This window comes from Mercenaria mercenaria, unplaced genomic scaffold, assembly GCF_021730395.1.
Source record: "Mercenaria mercenaria strain notata unplaced genomic scaffold, MADL_Memer_1 contig_3291, whole genome shotgun sequence".
Lineage (NCBI taxonomy): Eukaryota > Metazoa > Mollusca > Bivalvia > Venerida > Veneridae > Mercenaria > Mercenaria mercenaria.
Window position 1 is genome coordinate 48,219 of NW_026461416.1, and position 25,093 is coordinate 73,311.

At 32.5% G+C, this 25,093-nt stretch overlaps 1 protein-coding gene across 1 annotated transcript in view; it reads left to right on the plus strand.

The window, feature by feature from the left end:
• LOC128552921 (uncharacterized) overlaps positions 1-12,406 on the plus strand; it is a 38,172-nt gene extending 25,766 nt beyond the window's left edge. Inside the window, exon 5 of the mRNA XM_053534000.1 lies at positions 9,011-12,406. Within this exon, the coding sequence (XP_053389975.1) occupies positions 9,011-9,233 (223 nt within the window). The 3' untranslated portion in view covers positions 9,234-12,406. The remainder of the gene's footprint in view (positions 1-9,010) is intronic.
• The last annotated feature ends 12,687 nt before the right edge of the window (positions 12,407-25,093 follow it).

A 25,093-nucleotide genomic window follows, 5' to 3' on the forward strand; every position in this document is an offset into this window, starting at 1 on the left:
GAGTATTAATTAACGTTTCTGTCAGTTATGTGATGACTGCTTTTAAGGCTTGTATAAGAATTTTAATTGTAGTTTTATCAATGATAGAAATATACTAAACCACTTAATAAAAGTTAAATTAAATCAAAATAAATTAAATTAAGAATGTTAACTTTAAATCGTAGCAAATGCAAGGCATCAACGTGAACATTGGAAAGCAACGTACAAAGGCTAAAAAAAATAAGTAAATGACAATTATGATATGTTGTTAATACAATTACAAATTTTGTTAGGGTCCTGAATGTCGTTTTATCGATAAAAAGAATAGTCTGAAAACATAGAAAGTAAAACGAATGAAATATAATTTACTTGATTATTCTAATGACAATTGTGCATTTTATGTTGTTAGCAGCCATTTGCGTTTTGTCTCAATAGAAAAAAGAATTTTACAACTTTTATCAACCTGTACGAAACTATTAAAGTAAGAAACCGATTTATTTGATTAAAGGTTGTTTGTTCGTTTTGTCCTCTTGTGTCGGCTTTATGTGTGTGCGCGTGTGTGTGTGTGTTCCTTTGTTTGTTCGTTTTTTTGTCCTCGTGTGTTGGCTTTGTATGTGTGCACGTGTATGTGTGTGTGTTTGTGGTGTGCACGTCTGCGTGCTGTAGGTTTCGTTTTTCGGGAGGCTGCGATTTTGGTACGTGGCATTCCCTGTCTGAAATTTGTCTTTGTTTTTATATTGTTGATTGGTGTTTTCAATAAATAGGAAGTGTAAGAATATTAGCTTATGCATAGCTGCATTATATACGGTCAGATTTTCTATGGATCTATCATTGAAGCCCTTATGTTTGATTTGTTTGAAAAATGCGTATTTCACACGATATATGTTAAACTTGTATTAAGATGTAAATTTGAATAATTAGTTACGATGTATTAAAGAAATTGAGAATAAGACGGTTAAATGATGTAATGTATTCTGTTTAAAGTGAAAACAACCGGGTTGCTGAATGTGATGTGAGTAAAATCTTCACTTTAATGTCAGTACTATCTCAAATATTAAACATGGATAAAATGTTGTAAAAATTAAAACAAATGTATGCGTTGTTCAAGTATGAGCAAACATTCATGTTCTACAGTGGAGGTTGCGATAAATTTCCGTGCAATCTCGTTTATACACGCCCTTGACACTGTCATGGCACTAACGGTTTCACTAGCGGTTAACTTTGTCATCATCCAATCAAATGATACCTAAACGGGAAGTGCGAATCGAGATTTGTTTAGCCAGTCAAGAGCTTAGTGGGCAAGTCAAATGAGTGGATCGATTATCGCAAATAAAATTACAAATGCCTTCTTTTAATTCCTTACATTCGCAATAGATTACTGCTTTAAAAGTGTAGAAATGAAATATGGCTACACAGTGTTCTGGTTTTACAGTACGGTTCCAGAATACTACTAATATACCACTTTAAAATTGATTCGCCTAAATTGCGAAAGTAAGATATTATTACGAAAATAAACTACATCACTTTTTTTTGTTTTACATTTAATTTGAATTCGTATTTTCTCACTATATAAATCCTATACAAACACACTTTCAAACGAAATATAAAAGATCTTTCACAAACAATAAACAATTAACAAGTATATTAATTTACCTGCGTCAAACGCGACTACGCAAATAACTTTAAAAAATGAGAAAATTAGCTTTAACTCTACAGTTTGCTCTTGTTTTGACTTTATCTTTTCTACTTATTATGCTCATTTATGTACATACCTATATACGAAAAATAACTCCTCTAATATTAAAACATTGCTTTTATTTGTCATTTCAGTGTATGTTTTCTATCACTTTTATTGGCTCGTATACTTTATATTTCCTATACATAACTGTGCTTAAAGCGCCAAACTCAAACTACGAAAATATTTAGTGCGAACCTCTCATACCTTTTGCTAATTCTAAATCGGACATATACTAATGAATATAAATGGACTTCTGTGCCCGATCTGGACAGTTTATTAATGGCAATTATCATTTAAAATCTAATATCATTTTTAAGCATACTTACTAAATAAATATACATACATGTGCAATATTGTGTTACTGTTATTTAGTACCTATTCTGTCCTAATTTCCATTTTTTTTGCTTCTTTCGAACAAGTTATCACCATTAATTGGATAATCACGCCTATATGAATTGCATGGTGATGTACAGGCACGTGTAGGTTAATCGAATAAACAATCAATTTAGCAATTATGATGACAACTTGTCTATTGGCTCCGGTGATGGTGTTCTATACAAGTGAATTTTAAAGAAATATTTCTTTCATATATTGTGAAATTGCAATTAATATGCTTTTTAATAATTTCTAGTTTTCTAATATGTGAATAATAGTTGAGAAAAATTAGAAAACAAATTATTATTGAATTTGTATCAAACGATAACCTAGGATAGCAAGAGTTCAAAGTTATTTTTCGAATTACTACAACAGTGCGTAATTACTATAGCATCGGTAATGATTGTTTTTTTATAATACTGCCAAAAATAATGAATGACAAACGTAAAATTTTCTACGCATGAGATTCTCGATATTCACATGTAGCTCCGATCGATTCTCTTAACATATTGATAATTAAAACCCATTTTGTTACAAGATGATACAAATATAAATATTTTCAAAACTCTTCTATGTTTAAAATATTTCCTATTTCTTGGGTTTCTATAATTATTGATAATACAGTTCATTAGAATATATGAACTACTCTCAGCAAAGTGATGTAATGAAGGTGCGTATCAAGCACGCTTTTGCATTGCCCCTAACCCATCCTAAATAGACATCCATTTTCGATATTATATCTTTCTGTCAAAAAGTAAACTAAACGTAATATGGTTTAGGTTTTCCTTAGCGTTTAATGGTAAATGTATGCCTGCTCACAGTCACTAATATTGACTGTATGTTTATTTTACTCAACCTTGAAATGTTTGTTACATGTTATGTCATAACTGTAACATTAGTATATTTTCCTGTACCTGAACCATTCAAATTTTGTTATATTACCCTTGCTACATTAAAAATGCCTGGGTGAAATTAAAAATATGTTCTATTCTGTTCAGATTTTTTTCTCCACTTGATTCGTTGTACGATTGTGACGCTATATCTGATATTTATTTCATCAGTTTAAAACCAAAATTATAGTTAACATATGAGAGATATGCCAACAGGATTTTAAATATGTGATTAAAATAACAACGATAGATAATTATTTGGTTTCATCGCCGTCTTCAAAGCAGTATTTTAGTTATGTAACGGCTGACAGCTAACTTAACTAGTGGTCCCGTATTCTGTACAAGTTTGAATACAAATCATTTCTCCGTAAGTAAGTGACAACTTTCACACATGAATCTGAGGTGGAGATAATGTTAAATCATTGCGGAGAACATACGCCTCCCGACGCTGGGACCCGCGCTCTTACTGTTGAGTTAAGTAGGCAGGTCAAAGATAAATAAATAAAAATAAAGAATAAACATGCCTTTCCAACAGTATTTAATTATAAAAATACAAACTAGTTTCACCTATCGGCTCATTAGTGTACATACATACATATATTCCTTGAATTACATATTATTAAGATATGTCTTTTTATTTCATTTAGCCATTTATAAAATGAAAATAAATCATGGAAATATCAATCTTAGAGTTTCTATGAGTAAAATAAAGAATTGACGTAATATTGAGGTAGTATATGAAATGATCAAACGGCCTGCCATCAGTTCGTTTTTCAGGATTCAAATTAATAGTTGGGTTTATTTTAGTGATCTTGAACAAATATAATATTATATAATTGAGTGAAATACTAATTTCTAATGGAAAAAACAATAGATCAATTAACTATTTACTTGACTAAACTTGCTGCTGCTTACAGAAAAAAGAATGTTATCAGTTTTGCGGCGGAGTAAATACAGGATTACAAATTACAGCAGGTATTTTTGGTTGCTCGGCTTCATTAGAGCTTGTTCCTGTTATTACTCTATTTGTAGCAGTTGCTGGCGCCGTTCTATCGGTAATTACTATATCTATTAATAAACTAAAAATTCATGACAAGAGGACTTGAAATTGCATCATCACAAAATAAAACAACTAATGACAAAATCACGGATAGGAAAAGTAAATAAAGAAAATGAGAGAAAAGTTATTCAAGATATTTTTACAATACTGTTAGAAATGAAGAAAGAAAAAATAACTGTTCAATGCCTCTTGAAATGCATATGAAGAAATTTAAACTTAACGGATACAGAAATACAAAAAAATAGTTTCATTAAATACATTTATTTCTTTACGTGCGTTTTTAAAGATTTCTTTCTATAAGTATATTATATATATGGTTAATTGAAAGGTAGATACAATGATTATATCAAAATTATCTAGCACTTTAGGAGAAATAACAAATGAAGATAAAAATTCATATAAAAAGTACTATAAAGAAGAAACGTTATATTAAAAACATGTGATTGCAAAATATTGTAGATCATTATCTTTTTTTTTTTAAAAAGTACATAGATTTATTTGAATGGGATTGTGGTTGTTTATTACCAGAAGAGGAAAATAATGAAAGATTATGTGGTTGTGCCAGACCAAATAATTGTCGAAACATTCCTAAAAGAGTTATTGCAACCGAGTGTGACCCTGGTTATGAAAGAACATATGAAAGTATTTATGCAGCATCTCAAGATCTTGATATTAATTAAATTGTGCCGTGAAAGAAAAAAATGAAAACAAATGGGAGAAAGTATAGATCTAAATATTTTACCTCCACTTAATCTTGATTTGTTTTTGCTTAATGATTTTTTTCTCTAAATATACTATATAGATGCCTTTTAGAGAAATTGAGAGGTCTTTAAATCAATATATTAAGAAATTTTAAATTAAAATTACATATAGGCAAGATAGATATCAACTATATGTTGCTATAAAACACTCATTTGATATTCTTCAATCAGATTTTAAAACTTTAAAAGATAGAAAAATACATGTTGTTTTAGAAATAACCTTTTGCAAAAAAAAACCAGATACAATAAATAAATCAGCTTATTTTCAATCAAAGCCTTTAACTATATTCAATGAAAATGAAATCAATAAAATAAAAAAAAAATAAAAAATAAAAAAATACTTTCCGTTAAGCATTTGATGAAATAAGAAATAGGAATGGTATATTGGATTTAAAAGGGAAGCGGCTTGAGACTAGAGTCACTTGATGATCATTATATAAATATTTGGATAAAGGACTTTTATAGTACAAATAAATACAAATAAATGGCATTTATATAGCGCAAAAACTTTAAAATATTATATTGCGCTTTACAATTAAATAACACACATTTAAAATATATACATACAAAATATGAACAGGATTCTAGAACTTAGATTTAGAGATTTGGACATGTTTGAATACTATTTTACACCATTTCTGATATTTTAAATAAGACTACACTTCAGACTGAATGTATTTCAAATAGCTAGGTAGAACATCCCACCATTTGGGACCAACGACAGCCATAGATCTGTCTGCTAATTTTGTTCGCCGTCTAGGGATGTTAAAGTTAGTGTCACTTTGTGAGCGAAGTATGTACAGTTGTCGGGTAGGTACAAACATTTCCTTCAGATATACTGGAGCTGTACCATTGATGACACAGAGGACTAGTATTAAGACTTTGAATATAACTCTAGCCTTAACTGGAAGCCAGTGTAATTCAGTTCGTATAAATTTTATCTACTATATAATAATTTTCAATGCGAACTTGTATTCTAGCGGATCTCACGTATGGGAAAGTCAACTGATCTGAATTCAATTTTATCCCTAATGCAAACTATATATACATATTCAATGTATCCTCGAGATTGAATTTACTTTCAGAGAGAAAAAATATAGCTTCTCTGGTCCCAAACAGTTAAAAGGACTAAAGTGTCACTAATTATTTGTGAGACATGGAAACACAGATTTGAGTATATATATACATATGTTGAACCAGTACGAATGTGTAGTACAATTCGAGCTCGTATATAAAGCAGCGTCCAACCTAATCAGTACAAATGGGTAGTACAATTCGGGCTCGTATATATTAAGCAGCAGCGAAAGTAATCTTATTGGGTTAGTTGACTTGCTGTGGAATGTGCGTTTTCGTTTGTACTACCAGGCGCTTTCCCGGAATCAGTCTGGTATATTGTGGTAGTGATTTAGTTTGAATGAATTATCGCTAATCCGAGAGAAATTTTTATTAAATACGTCCAGATCTATCTCATACACTCAACATTGGTGGGAAAATACGTAAACTGTTCAGCTTTTAAGTAAAATATGAATCCCAAATGAAAATGAGGGTAATAAGAAAACCAAACAAAAATAAAACAAAATCCTATAAAGGCAAACAAGGCAACAAAGAAAAGTAATTTCACACTTTGTTTGCTTGCATAGTATACACTCTGTCTAAATAAATAGAATAAACAATAACACACGGCACTTAAAGATTACTGTTTAGATCGTTGAATAATTTTGTTCTTTATACTATATTTCGGTATACAGCAAAAAAATAACGTAAAATGGAACTTTATGTCGCTTACGTCTGTCTAACGTCACAACATGTCTGATGTCAAGTTCGTTTACGCACGTCTGTTTCTCGCAATGAGATTAAAATTTGTTGCAAAATGTATATCTCGATGAAATCAAACATGAAATGAAAAGCAAATTAGTTTGCTTTTCGTAAATATAGAATATATCTCACCTCAAAGAAAGAATATTTTCACAAATTCACTTGCGCAACACGCTCATGTGAATATTTGAAATTTTCTCACTTTCCAGTGAGATATATTTTATATTCGCTTTAAAATAAACACATATTCTCTATTTATTGATACATCGATACAATATACACAACATATTTACAACAATCGATTTGCTAAGGTCTTGAATACAAATTTTCATTGAAAACTTATGCTAATCTATTTCTTTGACAACAAAACATGTTATAAAGATAGATTGTACGCAAAGTATGGGTTGCGTGCTGTGGGTTTCGTTTTGTGGAGGCTGCGTTTTTGGTACGTGGCATTCCCTGTTTAATTTTAGGTCTAATTTCTTTCATTGAATCACAAATGTTTGAAATTCAAAAATCAAGAAAATGGTACTTTCTTCGTGCAAAAAGTTGTTCGGGTTGACCTGTTGGACAGTTTAACAATTCAATCTACCCTCATGTGTCGTACATACTGAACATCCATTTTTGTCGGGTGCTATTTATAACGGTGTGAGGATTGTACGAAACCGCTGTGTGATAGGTGCATGTTTCCTTTGATAAGTGTCCTAATTACGGCGCTTGATAGGGCAGTAAAAGCTTGATTTTGTGAGTTACCATTTTGGATCTGAAGTGAACGGAGAAAGCGCAGAATTGATATATTAATAATAATAATTTAATACTGTTTAAATTGGTGCACTCCGACCACCCCACCACAACCTTGGTGTATTGTTCCAATCCGCCTAATACAAGGCTTGTAGTCAGTAAAGCGATTTTTATTTTGTCCGATATAAATGATTGTCAGATAAAGAATTTAAAAAGGACAGTTTTCACAGGCGTTTTTACTTACCCACATTTGCTTTCAATTAATTTGTATTAGACAGGCATAATTGAACTGTGAAAATTTGAATTACAGCTTCATTGTCTGATATTAATGCACGTCATTATAAGAAATTAAAAATGATAGTTTTCATTCACATTGTGTAAATCTGTTTTACAGCATCCAAAAAGCAAATGAACATACTCCTGGCAGCTATTGTTTGTAATTACCTATAGTTTTTGTTGATAATATGTTAAACATAAACATCTTAGTAATGCCATGTTCAACTGGCTCAATTCAAATAGTTGAGAAATGCTTCTTGATACAAAAATGGGCTAAATCTTACCAGTTTGTGTTAACGACCATCCGTGGCGACGTATAATCGCCGATTTGGAGTGTATTCATTTAGGTGGAACGCGCCTTTTTATAGAAACTCAAACGCAAAAGGAAGTGTGCACTTTTTAAATCTGAATATTCTCAATTCTAAAAGATGTATCCGTCTACAATTTGCAACATACTTTGCTCGAAGCATGCACTATTGATGTTCCTTCAATTTCACTATAAGAACTGGGTGGAGTCAATAGCGGTAGTGGACTGTTGCACGATTTGCACGTGCTGCCCATAGGAAATGAAAACGTATACAAAAATGTGTTTTGTCAATTTTCTTATAACTTCGGTGAAAAAAACGCATTTAATTTCAGATATATGCTGTAATAAAATGCCACGACCTAATAAAACTCAGCAAATTGAAGTGACATTATTTACGTCAGCATAACGTTTGGGTGTCAAAAAATGTCATAATTCTTTTGCACCAGCAACTTCAGCTAACAGGTCGAATTGCTGTGCACGATAGATCCAGCAGATATTGAATGGCAACCGCTACTCAAGAATGGCGTGACGTCATTCTACTGTTACGTTAGGCCTAAGCTTTGCCATATGAATGCTGGAATAAATAGTAGAGGTGGTCACACACAAAATTTAAACAAAATAATGTTTGAGAAACAGGCCGCCTTTTTATCATCTGACAAAAATATATATATTTACAACTTCCGTTTTTGACCCGTTGGCTTTGATTAGCCAGTAATCCCCACAAATGTCAAAATTTTGAAAATAATCGAAACACACTGAACTGGCAATAAACTGCACTAAATTTTGGTACCAATAACTGCACACTTTTAGACAAATAAGCCTACTTCTGACAACATAATCAACTTCAGTTGACGAAAACCTGTGCAGTTAATCTTGGCAAGCGACTCAAAATGGTCGTCAAAAAGGCTAATATGAAGTCATAACCAAAATATACCTGGTAAACAAATTTGTAAGAAAAATACGCATAGGATATCAAGCATCTCATTTTTTCTTAATTGCCAGTTATTAGTACCGCTTTATATATATCATTTAATATGTTGATACAATTTCTCTTAATATATTTTTCAGGATATTTCTCGACCCTGTCAAGGCTGCAATTCACCATTTCCGATTGTGCAGACGGCAATGGTTGGACCCATTTACAGCAAAAATTTATAGAAATGGCACTGTAAAATACTTAAATGTAACGTGTAACGACTTTAGAAGAGTGCGTTTTTCACCGCTTAAACAGATGAACGTTGCTACACTGGAAAAAAAAATCCTTCAAGCCTATAAACAGCTACGTATTTGATTATTGTAAACTATATGTTTGCGAGAATGTGGCAAATTTTGTGCAAAGTCAGATATTTGCGATGTGTGTGCGTGTGATTTTCTTTTTTTTTTTGCTTGCACAGAAACATTTTTTCTCTAAATTGATCCCAAAACATTGTTTTCACTAAGTCACTAGTTTTTTGTCTGCGATATGATTAACTGCAAAAATTTGCTGAAAAAGTCTATTATTATACTATAATACCAGATTCTTATAGCGCCCGTGGAATAAAGAGTGGAATAAAGTCCCAAGAACAGATAGAGAGAAATCCTTTTAAGATACAGACCTGTCTGGCTATCTTAGCCCACCTCTTTGCAAATAAACAGCCTGGTTCTTTAACATGACCGTTGTATAGCATTGATACACGCAAAACCGTCTTTCCAGGGAAGAAAGTACAGACCTCTTAGTTAGGCAGGGGCCTCTCAAGAGTATAACAGAAATGTCCAGTTTCTGGACCGGGAGCGAGGCATAAACATCACCTTCTCATAGCGACAATTAATAGATAGGTGTAAGAACAGTAAGGAATCCTCTTTAAGCAGTAAAATATCTATGCAATGTGATCGTAAATGCATGTATACATGTAATGTCTTGTATAATGTTATTTAGATAGAACCGAGGACTTCTTTAAGAAAACAAAACATATCCGTAAAATATTTCGGAATCTGTTTCATCAATCTATAAGATTAAAAATTTAATAAGATATAGCTTTCTATATCCTAGATTAGTAAAGTCCATGACGTACAGTTTTCTTACAGTCTCATACAAGTTGCATTGCAAATATTTAAGTCATTTCTAAAACCATCATAATCATCATATATTGTCCGTTAGTGTTGAACTGGCACTTTGAATTTTATAGTGTAATATAATGTAATGTTACCGATACCTGTTTTATTCTTGCATTATTTTATGGATTATATTTTATGGATTTTAATTGTTTTCTCTTATAGTCTCTGGAAAGTTAGTGACAGGTGATTTGTCTTTTTATCGAAGATACGTTTAAAACAATTTTATTCCACTGTTTTACAACGGGTAAATTAGGTAACTTTTAATAGATGAACTATAAATAACATGACACGTATAAAATTTGTGGAAGACGTAGACCCTGAACCCATAATGATGATAATGGCAGCGAAACGCTTTGTTTACATAGCTACCTGCACATCCGACGGTATATAACGTAATTCTATTCATTCCGTAATGTGCCATTATATGTACCTGGGATCTTGGAACATTCTTTTGTTGGGATCTTGGAACGATCATAGATCATATACAAAAGAATGTTCCAAGAAACCAGGTTATTCAGGGTTTATATATCTATCAAATGAATATTTAATCGACTACCGGTTTCAAAAATACCATCAAATCGATTTTAAACAATGTGACGTCCTCAATAGAAACAGGGGACGTCACTCTATTAATATGACGTCGTGTAAAATATTTACGAATGTTAATGGCGTTATTTTGTGTTTGTCTTTAAACTAACGTGTTTCTGTCACTTTTTAAGTAAATGCGCCGTCTCTATTCAATAATGGTGTTAATTTTCTGATATAAAAAAAATCTTTTTGTTTCCTGTTAACTACACTGTTCGTGAACATTTTAAAAAATGGGAATTTTTGTACTTCGGGAATAGCGTTCCCGCACAAACGTCCAGGTGTTCACTTACATACAGTACTCTCTTGGTAGTGTCTCGGATGTGCTGATTATGTAGAGTAACTCGATTATGGAGGTTGCACGTTTCGCCTATGTATTCCTGTTGACATCCCTGGCATATAATGACGTATGTTATGTTCTTGACATCACAGGAAATGTTTTCTCTGTAGAACCACTAGGTGCCAAACTACTCGAAGACAATATTTCGTTCTAGTTACACTTAAAGGTCATATTTCAAATAACTCCTATTAATTCTAAAAGTTAAGCTGATCACAACAAATTCCATTCAAAATAATTTCATTAGTCAGGATCAACGTTTACTGTTTAACTGATTATGACTCATGAAATTATTAGCTTCTTAGTAACATCCTTAACTTTTTGTCGTATGTAATTGTTTTGCCATTCTTCACCACAAACCCTTTCGGTGGAAATTCATTGAATTTGCTTGTTTCATATTGATTAAATCATAAATCAAAGTTAAAGATCCGTGGCTGTTATTTTTTCCTTGGGCAGATTTTAAAGTTGCTATCCGTATAGATATAGCCTTAATAGAAATTTGCGAATTAAGACGAACTGGACTGTGGACACCTAGGACGATCGATATTTTAAGGGGGGAATCTCAACATTTAATTCATATAATGTGCAGACGAAAATATTTATATTATGTGCAGACGAAAATACATGCCCATAATAACAATAAGATTTGTCTTACTATCCACTGAAGAAAGCGAAGGCATATTGTTTTTGTGTTGTTCATCCGGATGTTCGCCCGTCCTTGCGGCTGTGCGTCCGTCCGTCGGAAATTGAAATGCATTGTGTGCATTTTTTTTTTGATTTAACGTCGCACCGACACATGATAGGTCATATGGCGACTTTCCAGCTTTAATGGTGGAGGAAGACCCCAGGTGCCCCTCCGTGCATTATTTCATCACTAGCAGGCACCTGGGTAGAACCACCGACCTTCTCGCCAGTGTGTAAGCTAGAATCATTTGCTCGTTCGTAGAATTATTCCCCTTGATCCAGAGTTTTCGCCCTTGAGTTGTCTTGAAAAAATACTTACAATTCAAAAAGTATTTCAGATAGAATAACCAAACCTCTCATAAATATTAATTAGCACATGGCCTTTGCTCACGCACAGTATTATCCCTTATTACCAAGTAAAACAGAGCTTTTTCCGTTGATTTGATAAAAAAAAAATATATTGCACACACACACACATACACCAAATTAGGCAGTAAAAGCAGAATATTTCCTCCTAATTTGGTAAAACATAGGAGTTTTTGATAGTATTTAAGTAACCTATTCATGGATCTTCATGAAGCACAAATACAGATTACCATAGGGCAGTGGTGTACTCGCGTGTTTGTTAGGAGTTTTTCATTAAACTGAGTTATTGACCTTTAATATTTTGCATTCGATAAAGTCTAACATAACAAAGTAACTTCAATTTAACATAATTATAGACCACTATAGGGCGATGATGCATGCGTGCCTTTCATCAGTGTTCTGTCCCTATGACAGTTGATTAACCAACCCAATAATTCTGTGGTACACCTTTATTGAGCGATGGTAAAAAGCTACAACAGAGAAAGGAAATACAATTATCTATTATGTCAAAACAGTTTCTACATTTGTTAAAAAACAGTTGAATACATTCATATTACGATGCATAAAAAAGAATATAAAAATGTAATCTCTAAAGTGGATTTCAGGTACGAAACATCGGGTACGAAATATTTTAGTACGAAATGTAAATTTACATAGCAGGCATTGGAGTACGCTACATGCGGAAAATAGTCTACTTTAATATATATGATAGAAGTTTTATATCAAAGAAAAATAGAGAAAGCCTTAAACTTACACCGTGTGGCCATGAAAAGAATCGTTTAACATCTTTGCGGGAACCGCTAAAAACCGAAAAAACATGTTGCTTACTCTTCAAAAAGAGAGAACGAAAAGTCTAGAGAATAACTTAAAACCCGAAAAGTTTGAAAATACCAACAATTAACGAAAGGAACTTACGACCCACTGAGGTACTAACATAACAATCAGAATCTCTTCAGTAACTACAGAACTATTGCCCATTAATAGTTTCAGAAATTAATTAATTCGCACTAAACAAAATACATGTTATCCATTGATGTCACCATGAAAATTATAGATCACTACAAAGCAGATTTTCACCCATAGAATTTGTAAAAATAATGTGTACATCTTGAACAAAATATACTCCCCTCATTCACGAAACAACTTATTTAGCGAGGGATATAAATTCACGTAATTTGCTTGTTTTTCTACCATTTCGCGGTGGGGGTTATAGACTTGGTTTTGTCTGTCCGTCCGTCTGTAAGTCAAAGAACGATTTTTTAAAAATATATTACCAAAAGTTTGTGATCTGACATTATTACACTTTATTGAAATGTCCTTCTTTACATTCACGTACCTGAGACAATGTAGTCAAGTTTAGTAAGTGTGATCGCCCAGTGAATCGTCCTTCGTCGTCGTCCGACGTACATAGTTTCGCTTTGAACACAACTATGGTCCAGGTGTATTGCGAATTGGTCAGAAGCTTTGTAAAATTGAGTGACAACATAGATAAAAGGTTCGAAGAGTGCTTCAAGTATTTTTTCTATTATATATTATATATATCCTATATAGATAACAGTATTTCTACATTTATAAAGAGAAATGTTCTGCCTCAGTTTGATGTAGTAAATATGGCATTTAGAGGTTAAAGAATGTTTTTTGTGTCATTTAATTTCCTGTCTTATCGTTTAACGTTAGATGAAAAAGCTTCAAACTTGACCTAGAATTGGCAATTTTATGATTGTGTTTCATATCAGCCCGGTAAAGAATTTAGACTCTAGGGTGTTTACAAGGCTTTTCTGTTATTTGGCTTATTTACCCAGAATTAAACGCCGTTTCAAAGTTAACCTACATTTCACATTGGTTAGAAAATAACATTCCCCCACAATTTCATAACGATCGTTCAATACCTTTTGCGAAGGTTGTTCAATACTTTTTGTCAGAGGTGTATTAAAAATTTTCTCTGACAGACAGACGGATGAACGAACAGACGAAGCCGAATATACATCCCTTACCGCGTAGTGGTGGCATAATAAGCCAGGAAAATCACCCTATCACGCGTTTTTCCTACCGCAAACGATATAATAATGCTGAGATGGCCCCCGTTAAAAATCAATCGCCATAGGTATTCACACTCCACTTCGTCTTAATTCGCAAATGTCTAATTGTACCTGATCGAAATGCACAGGTTGAGAGTTCTAAAGTTCATCCGTTTACAGAGGACTAGGCTAATTGATTGCGCAAAAATGTTATAATTTTGTATTGAGTTGTATAATGATATTTAAACAATGCGAAGGCCATCATCCTTTTTTTTTGGTGTTGTTTTTCTGTTCTAGACTGAAGGTCACATAACTTTTATTATGTGATAAATAATTTAATTTCGCTTAAGCGATATGAATTATAAAATAAAGCATTTCTGTCTGGTTCAACACATCACAAAAAGACTCTGTCTGTGCGCATTCGTCGCAAAGTCGTTTCCAGGGCATACGAGATAGCATTTTCAGTACAAACAGTCACCAGGATATCTTTGCAAAACCAGGATTTTGGCAAACTTCGCTACCATTTTTAAGTGACTTAGGAACTTTTGTTTTAGCTTGAATGGTAGTTTAGGGTCCAATGAGCAATAAATGCTATAGTTTTGCATTAGTTTTAATTTCCTTATGTACAAAAAAGATGATTTAAAAAATTTGTCCAATTGGATTTTTCCAATTTCCAATCGGATATTTGGCATCCGATTGGAATTTTTAAAAATGCAATCGGATTTTTCCCCATATTTTGGCGTGCTGGATTTTTTCCGGGCGGAAATTTTTTTTTGTTCAAAGTGTGTATAAACAATTGGTTATTGTATATAATGTATATGAGAACGTAATTTGTATCAAATAGCGGTCTCCTGAGTACTTTTCAAAAATCCAATGGGAGTTTTTTCCAACATTTTTTAAAGGAAATATATCCAGTAACAACAACTAAAGATGGTTTTTGTTTTAAACTATTATGAACAATTACGTAAACCTGTCTCTGATTTGACACTAAATTGTTAAATAAGGCCAAAATAATTAATAATTACAGCAGAAACTCATGACGTTACGTGACAGTAACCCTGTTAAATCAATAGCTTGTATCTTCAAAGTAGGTGATTTACAGTATTTATTTTATTTAAACAACTTCAAACAGTCACTATTTACGTCTTATTTTTCATTAGTTGTGATTTAACTCGGAGAATTGTGACTTTTATGATTTGCAATAGAATGGCATGCGGAATCTAACCGCCTGATTTTATCTGGAAAATATGCGGATACTAAGTTAATTATCAGGTTTTTTTTTTTTCAAGTAGAAACGGGTACCACATTTAGTAAGACCTACGTTTCCGGTCATTTGGTATAATTATATTTTATTACTGTTGAATATACAATTTTTGTTCCTATTTCAATATCAAATGCAACCATCTTGAACTAATCTTGAACTAATCCCTCATCTACTGGTCTATTTATAATAAGGAATACACTTTCATCATTTTAACTGTATTTCACAGCGGTACGTATGTTGATTATAATTGCATGCATACTAGTACATGATATTTCGATAAAAAATCAGACGAGGATGACTTCTGTTTTTTAGCTCCGATATCTGTTGATTAAACAGACAAATAAAAAACAAGCTCTGGAGCTATAGCCGTCGAAAACGCCCATTCTCTTTGGTTGAATTTGTTTCCCATCCATCGGGCTTTGCTGGTCGCGTGAATGACAAGAAAAAAATCTCTGCGGTCTTTGAAACAACGAATGTCCCGTGAGCTTTAAAAAAAACACTTCTAACCTGTATCGATTCCTATTGTATCCTGTTTAAAAAAGAAAGAAAATATCTCTTGAATATTGTTTCTTCCTTCATTGTTAATAAACGCAAATTTTCAAATGTTTATCCGAATTTATATCGCGAAAATACTAGTATGTTATTTGCAGATTAGTCTGGTGAAAATCACTGTACGCCGGATAGACCGGGACAGTGCCGGGAAATCAGACTAGCACCTAGCCGGTTGCCAACGAAGTGAAATAAAGTGGTCCATGTGTAGATGCATTCATTTTAGAAAGCTAATATAAATACTAAATAATTAGATACTCAGCAACGCAAACTACTACCGAAAGAATAAGACTAAAGCTGCGATAAACAGAACGAACTACCTTTAGATCCAATTATGTACATACTGGGCAAGACACATAAGATTACATCAGCACACGAAGTATTATGAGCTAGTATTGGTTACCTTCTTTATCTGGTGTAACATGGTCCATTAACTTCTGTTTAATTAAGTTAAATGTATCGGAAGTATGACGTCATGAACAGGGAACAAGCTGACGTCAAAATGCACGGAGCAATGTGCTGTCAGTACGTTTTGTAGGCCTACTTAAATAGGAATGACACTGACAGACACGCGTACTTATCTTTAATTTCCACCAAAAGAATCAAAACGGGAACATATTGATGAAACATTCGTTTTTATAGAACGTGCGTTTTAATAATTATCCACAATGCATAGTACATGCCTTTTGTCTGCACTGATCAGCGCGAAATCATGTCTGAACAAGGTTTTGATGTGTATTTCGACCTTGTATACGAGCATATACCTTTTTATGAATATAAAATGCATTCAGTCAGAAAGGGAATGCTTTGGAAAGGTACCATCACTATTTTGTCGTTTAAAGTGTTCCTTGTATTTAACATGATAATCACATATCAGAGTTATCTTTAAAATTTATAGATATTGCATTCATGAGAGGATGATAATGGAAAATGTTTACCGCGAGATAAATGAATACCGGACGAGACGTTTTTCAAAGCAATATGACAGGTTTAGCTAAGACCTTTTACATACCGTTGACCCCTATATTTATGCTCGTACTTCAACGTTGTGTAGGCTAAATGCCAAATCTAACAGCAGTAACATTTGAAAATTCTTATTTCTAAACGATTCATATAAGTTTGAGCATGCTTTGTCTTAGTTAGATCATTTTCTATTCGATGATTAAAGTTTCGATTCAATAAATGGTAGTTGTTTTCTAAACTTTGGCACGAACGGCAAATTATTATTTTAAAAGAATAAATATCTATAGGGTTCACACATGCATGAACACAAGAAAAAGTAATTTTATACTATAATATACAATGTAAGAAAGCACCACGTCAAAATTGATAGTTTCAGTCATTTAATCGAATCGGATGCGAAAGTATCAATCTCTTAATAGGAGATATGAATAATGACATCACGTACGCAGACAAACAAAGAGCGCTGTTGCTTATGTGCTATAAAATTAAGGATCATACCACTTGCGCAGAACAGAAAATAAAGCATGCGATAGGCTTATGATCTATAATTTCATAACACATGCGCAACAGTGCTATTTTAGATTTCTGCGCGTGTGATACTAATTGGATGATTAGATACTTTCGCACTGATGAAAGATTGCAACGATCACTTATGACGAGGCGCTTATATACATATAATATAAATTTAAATTGGGCTTGTTTGAACCCTGTCGTTTTATTTTCTTTTTAATGATATGCTCACCCTCCAAAAAAAAATAAAAAAATAAATAAATAGAATAAAAAAACCAAATAAACATAATTTGATTACATTTGTTTTTTTAAATTATCATCGAATGTATGATGATCGGATAGAAAATAATAATAAATTAAGAAACTGAGATATCACGCATACGTTTCGTTTAGAAAGTAAGAAGTTATCAGGTTTTTTTATATTTCGAATGTTACTGATGTTGGTTTCTGCTTTGACGCAACAAGCTAAATGTATGGAATTTTAGATTATGTGACCTATCATATTGCTAACGAAAATTCGCCACAATTTAGGTGTGCTCTATAGACAAGACTCTTACTGTCTTTATTGGATATGGTGTAATTGTCCATTAAATAAATCTTTTAACTAATTATTTTGATTTTTCTGTAAATATTAATTCTTTGTTTGTTTTCGGTATGATAAATTAATATGAATCAAATATAAACCCGGGAGCCATATTCAAATATTCATAAATCTCTTGGTGAAGATTTGAAAATATGCTGATACATTTATGCCAGATGGGACCTATCACACCTAGGGGGAGGGCATCAGTGTTTAAGTTTAAAAAGGGGCCACCCGCTCTTTAGGGGCGTATGCATTGCCCCCCGGGTAATCCCCAGGCAACGTTGAAAATAATTTTGGAAACGGGGAAAAAAATTTTCCTGTACGCTTTTCCCGAAAAATATCAACAAAAAAGTCTAATGTAGGTATTGTTGACTAATGGCCATAAACGACAGAGACCCCAAGGGGTGGTTGCAGAAAATTGGGGGTAAACCCTGTCGCGTTGCTATAAATGCAATTAAAGAAGAACTATAAGTGCACCCTTAAACTCTACCACCTAAAACAGATTGTTAAAATTTTACCCTCAGTCCCCGACTGCAAAGGTAGAGTTATATTGTTTTATTTCCCTTTTACCTACCTTATGGTATCTAAACTGCGCATATTTAGCATACAAGCTGTAGTAGGAGTTAAACATGATAAAACTCAATCTACTCGACAAAACCTTATCCTTTTTTTGAAGGGTGACTTATCTCAGCTTTTTGATTTTTGAAATTTTCAAACCCTCCAACTGATCCCCCCTTTTTCTTAAAATTATTGTATAAAAAAAGTTTGAAATTTTCCCTTTTTTGATCTTTGGGAAAACCCTTTCAAATCCTTTACGAAAAATGTAGAACACCCAATACTGACTTCCATTTTGCAGCAAAATGAGTCAAGTCGGTCTAAATTCAATCAGTAGTTTCCCTTTTTAAAGGAGTTTATGATTATCTCGCTAAAATCATGTCCCTCACTTAAAATGTGCTGGGCGTGTGCATATTTAATTTTCAATTAAGTCAAAAAAACAAAAAAAAAAAAACACATAGATGATTTAATGGGGTTTTTCAATTAAATTTTTTTAAATGAGGTAAATAAAATAGAAAAATGCGAGCTTGTCGAGATTTTTAATTCTATCAACGGTTAATAAAGAAATGGGGGAAAGACACTAATGTAAACTATATTCTTTACCCTTTTAATTTTTTTCTGATGAATTATAAAAATTTCTTCTATCTTTTACCTTTTAATAACCAAAGTAAATTCCCCCAAGTCCCCAAGAAAATAAACTAGTCACGCAATTTTCAGTGCTTTATTACATAGTGTATTACCAAACTTTGTATTCATACATTTTTATTTTCAGACTAGGAAGCGGGTTTTTATTGAAAAAATTTTTTCCAGTAAATAAAAATGATATACTGTTACTTTTTTTGGTATTTTTTTTTTTAAAATTTCCCTTTTCCCTTGGCACCTAAAGCGGGAATACTCAGTTTTATAAACCTTGCATTGATATTTCCCGCGAAAAAACTTAAATCAAAACAGAAACTAAAATTTTTTTGAAGTTTAAACAAAATTCAATCAAAAACATTATATTGAAATAAAATGGCCCTTTTAAAATTTTGATTGTAAAGGGGCCAAAAATAAAAAAAAACCGCGTAAAAACATAATCTGAAAATGTTACTTCTTGAATGTTTCCAATTCGGAAATATTAATGCAAAAAACTGAAATTATAATATGAAAAATTTTTTCCCCCCTTTTTTCCTCTTTATTTATTATTGCGAAAAACCTTTGGAAAATTTTTTCCACGGGAAAACAAATTTTTTAGTTAAAAAGGGTAAAAGGAACGGAAATTTAAAACAGAACAAAAAAAAAAACCCCCTGCTTTCCCTTGAATAGAATATTTTTTCCCCATTATTGTTCTTTCAGATTGAAAATGGTTACATCATTAGAAGACATGTTAAACAGCCCTATGGAATTCCCCCCCCCTTTTATTTATTTGCCCGATTTTTTCTGCTGTTTGGCTTTCACCTTAAGGGTGGTCTGTAAGTTTACCAGGCCCCCACTGCGAAAAAAAGGTTAATAAACGGGAGTGACGGGACCCCCGTATTTTTCCCCGATAGGGGAAGAAATAGGGGGAAAACTAAAATACGGCGTGGGGGGGCTTGTATTTTTAAAAAGTCCGTAATAATAAAATACGGTTTTTCCCGTATACTATAAAATTACGGAATTTTTAGTAAACGTCCCCCGTATATTTTTGAAATACGTGAAATTCTAAAAAGGTTATTCTGAGTATCAACACCGATTTCCCGTATATGTTGGTGTCGGGAATACAAATCCGTATTTTTACGAAAAGGGGACGTATTTTTCCCGTTAGTTTCATATACAACCCGTTATTTCCCATATTTGGTTAGGGGATATGTTTAGTTTGTATATTTCAAAAATACAGTGATTAAATTTCCCGTATATTCTTTGATAAACCCGTTTTTCCCGTTTGCCAAAATTACGGGATTTAAAAATTTTGTATATTTCAAAAATACGGGAGAATGTCCCGTATAGTTTCATATAAAACCCCCGTATATTTCCGTATTTCTGGAAAGGGGATATGTATGTTTGAAATTTTTCGAAAATACGGGGAAATTTTAATTTGTATTTTCTTCGTATAAAACTCCGTTATTTCCGTATATCCCGGAATACGGTTTAATAATTTGTATATTTCGAAAATAGGGCAGTATATGTCCCGTATATGTTTGGGTGTACAACTCCGATTTTTCCCCCGTATATAAAAAATGGGGATTTAAATAATTTGTAATTTTAAAAATACGGGACTTAATTTCCCGTAATTTTTGTATACAACCCGTATTTTTCCCCGTATATTTGGATATTCGGGGTAGTAAGTTTTATATTTTAAAAATTGGGGGATTAAATTTTCCCGTTATTCTTGTATAAACTCCGTTATTTCCCGTATATCCCGGGAAAATACGGGATTTAAAAAATTTTTGTATATTTCGAAAGTAGGGACGTATATGTCCGTTAGTTTGGGTAACAACCCCGTATATTTCCCGTATATGCCGGAAAAGGGGTTTAATAATTTATTTTTTAAAAAGGGATGCAATAAATATGTGTAGTGAAAATTTATTCTCCTCCATTTCAAAGGTAAAACGTTTTGCATGTTTTCAAACGTGTACGTGTATGTAAAAATGAATGCCAATATTGAAAGAAAGAAATGTTTAATATAAATGACATACTAAAAAAAAGATTCACGGCCAAAACGGGTATAAATTTAAAATAAAAACATGTGAATCCATCATTTCATCTAGGGGTTCCCGTTTATTTTAACTTTTAAATCTAAATACCCGATTGAGAAAAAGAAAAGGATTAACAATCACCTATTTATTTGTAGTGATAATACACCCGGGGATCCCCCTTTGTAAAAATCTAATGCAAGCATAAATTAACTCTTTTTCCCTTTTCCCCGGGCTACGGGAAAAATTTTATAGAAAAACGGGGAAGAATCCATTTATATTTTGTCTAAAAAAAAAGTTAAAAAAGACTTTGTATGTACTTTACTAAAAAATAAATTTTAAATATTTTTAAGCGAAAAAAAATCGATATAATGTGTCTGACCCAAAAGATTCGAACAACGTTTTTTGTTGTTTTATCCGATCGTCTGCTCCCGCCCGAGTAGGTCGTTTTTTGGGGTTTTTGTTGGGGGATTAGCCCGGCGCTCCATTTTGGCCTTTAGCGACCCCCTTTTTTCTTGTTGGAGGAATACCCAGGTGCCCTAAGTGCATTTTTTCATGTGACGAGCGACACCTCTTAATGTCTTCCTCAATGGAAAATTTTTAACTTTCTGGTGGGGCTTAACCCGCTCGGTGATGGGCAATGGTTTGAATCATGATCTAAACCACCGACCAGGGAAAACCCAATCCAGGTGGGTCGATTTTAAAACCAACTGTAATAACATAGCTTTTTTGGTAATAAAGAAAGCACAAATCTCCGAGTATTCGTTTAATATAATTAAAGAGTATAAAATATGTTTTTATACCTTTTATTAAATTTTCCTTTCAACTGTTACTTAATTTTTAAATCTTAAGCAAAAACAAATTTTCATTCCTTTGACTTTTTTTTCGAAGTTTTTTGCAGATGTTTTAGTATAGTACGTACCGGTGGCATAGCGAGGCATAGGAAATATTTTATTTTTCTGTGCGCACGTGTTAGCTCCCACGTCGTATGTGGAAATTCACCGGTGCGGGTGAAAAACTATCACGTGGCGTGACGCCTTTTATACTCCATGTGCCCATTGAAACTAACACGGCGCTGGTTAGTGATCAATAAAAAAAGCGAAAAAAGATCTGCTTTTTTTTCTAATGCATGTCTTTCATAAGGAAGTGTTATTTATAGTTAGTGTAATTTACGAGAAAGGGGTTTTAAAAAAGGGGCTGATATCCGATTATTTTCGTTGGAAATATTTCACGTTCGCCGTGCGTTACAACTGCGAACGTGATAGCTATCACATGCAAACGTGTTAGCTAAGATGTTTTACGTGCGCAGTGTTATCAGCCATTCGCAGTGGTATCTAACATGTGCGAATGTGGTGCTAACACGTGTGCACTGATAAAAAAAATTTTCCCTATGTCCCCTCTTTCCCACTGTGTATACACTGGGGCAGATTTTTTTTATTTCTCGGGAGTGGGGTCTTTAGTATTGACCTAGACATGTGAATATTTCGTATTTTTCCATAAATTCATTTCAAGCCCAAAAACTGAATAGCGATACAAATATTCCAATATAATTCTTAGTTGATATTATAATCGCATGTGCGGAGCTGGGGGCATAGCTTTTAAGCGCCAATTTAGGGTAGGGGGTTTCGATTTTTGGCCATATTTTTCCCCTAAATTTTTTTGAAACTTTCCACTTTTTTGTAAAACGCACGTGTATTTAGGTCCTTTATTAAAAGTTACATACCCCCTTTGTAAAAAAAGTAATTTTTTTAAATATTCTAGACAAAAAGAAAGAACATTACCGCCCCGGTAAAAAAAAATAAATTTTTAAAAAAAAAAATAAAATTTATAAAGATAAAACAGGTAGCGAACCCCCAATTACTTTAAAACCCCCTGGAAACGTGGATGGCTGCCCTGATTACTGTATAAGTACAAATATGTTTAAAAATTACGAAACGCCGAAAAATATTGGAAAAGATTAATGAGTGTCTTTCTTAAATCAAATGATATAAGTTTTACACCGATTTACCCATCCCCACGAAAATAAACTGTACATAAAATTTTCTGCCGAACAGTTTTACTGCAACTTTAAATTGATAAAAATTTGTATGATTTTGACAAATCGGTAGTAGCCATGTCCCCTAACCCTGGTAACCCGTTGACAATTTTAACATTTTTCTACTGCAAATTGACATATCAGAAACTCGATGAATCCCAATTAACACAAATTAGCGAAAATTTAATTGGGGGATTTTTAAATCATAGATTTTGGGTATCCAATCAGTTGGGAACACGCTTCGTCACGTTCGCGCGTTATTCCCCCAGGCGATAACTTTGGGCTCAAGTGACGCACGCGTTTCTGAATATTGTATTCGGGGGAAAAGGGAAAAGCACGGTAAGTACTATTTGTTTATATGTTTTAATTTTTTAAAAACTATTTTTTTTTTTGTAAAAAAACCAGACTATAAATTTAAAAATTTAATTAAATCAAAACAGGGGTTTGCTTTTTATTGCTTTAAAAAAATTTTCAGAACGTAAAAAAAGTCAGTTTAAATTTTTTAAATTTAATTAATAAAAAAAATTCGGGAATAGCCTTTAAAATATTTCATTCGTTCATTCATTCGATTGTCATTTTTTTCACAAAAATCTTTAACTATTATTTCATTCTTCTTTCATCCGATGTCTACAAGGATGTCATCACCAAAAGTTGAGTTTTCAAGTTTTGAAATAAAAAAAAAAAATCGTGCAAAAATCATTTGATGAAAACCCTTGGGGTTAAAAGGAAAATTTAAAAATTGAAAGGCAAAAACAACTCCCGGGTAGAAGTTTTATTTCGTAGAAAGGGACCCAGCTACTTTTAAAAATGAATGAGGCGGGACGCACGTTCATTCATTTGATTAAAAAATGGAATCTCGGAAAAACTTTAAAAAAGTTAATAATTGCAATCTTTTATTTTTTTAAAATGGGTCGGAATCTGACAAAATAAAAGCTTTTTTAGATGGCACTTTGCAAAAAATTAAACATCTCTTGCCTCTGTCTAGAAGGGGAAAAAGTTTTTCTCTCGAAAAAATCAGTTCAGTTGAAGAAATTAATACTATTTCAGATTTTTTTTTACAACTTTGTAAGTCTATGAAGCGGTTGTGAAGCGTATTTTTTTTTCAAAGTATTTTAAAAAAAGGGGTTTTGGGAATAATAAAAAAATTTTTAATTTTGTAAATTTGATTATTAAACTGAAAAAATAAGAATTTTTAGTGACCCAAAAAACATAATACTATAGCTTTTGCATTACCATTTTTATAACATCTTTAAAACCGATAAAACGGGAGAACAAAAAATCCATTTGTCGATTTTCCTCAAAGTGTTTTTGTTTTAACACGGGGGGGTGGGGTGAATCGATAACTAAAAGCTTTGGGCATTTTAATTTTTTATCTGATGCATTTACAGGGAAAAGGTTTACTAACGATGTCTTGAATGAAGTTTTAAAATTTAAAATAAAGTGAAATGCGGACAAATCGACTGTATAAAATTTATTTTTTGTTAAATAAAATAAAATTTTATAATAGGGTAGGTACTAACAATTTTTTAAAACGTTACATTTATACATCTAAAACAAAATTTACTTTCAGGCCATACATGTACAAAAAAAAAGTAATTGTCAGCTTGTCTGTAAATTTTTTTCGATTTCCAAGGACCATTTTGACATTTTACAAATTAAAGTTGACGTATTTCCGATTGACTGGTTTTTTCCAGTTCTCTTTTTACTCCTTTTTCAGCGTAAATCTTCAAATATACCACAAACGTCTTTTTTTCCCGCGGGCGCAAATTTGTATTAAAAGGGTTTGTTAAAAACCTAAAAACCATAAAATTTAAAGTACCCATCACTTGTAGTAAGTGGGTTAACTATTTTTTTTGCCCGCTTGAAAAAACCTGACCCAATATTTTTATCCCAGGCAATTTGTAATAAAAATGAAATTTAAAGGGTGATTAAACATTTGACACAATTAAATTATCTT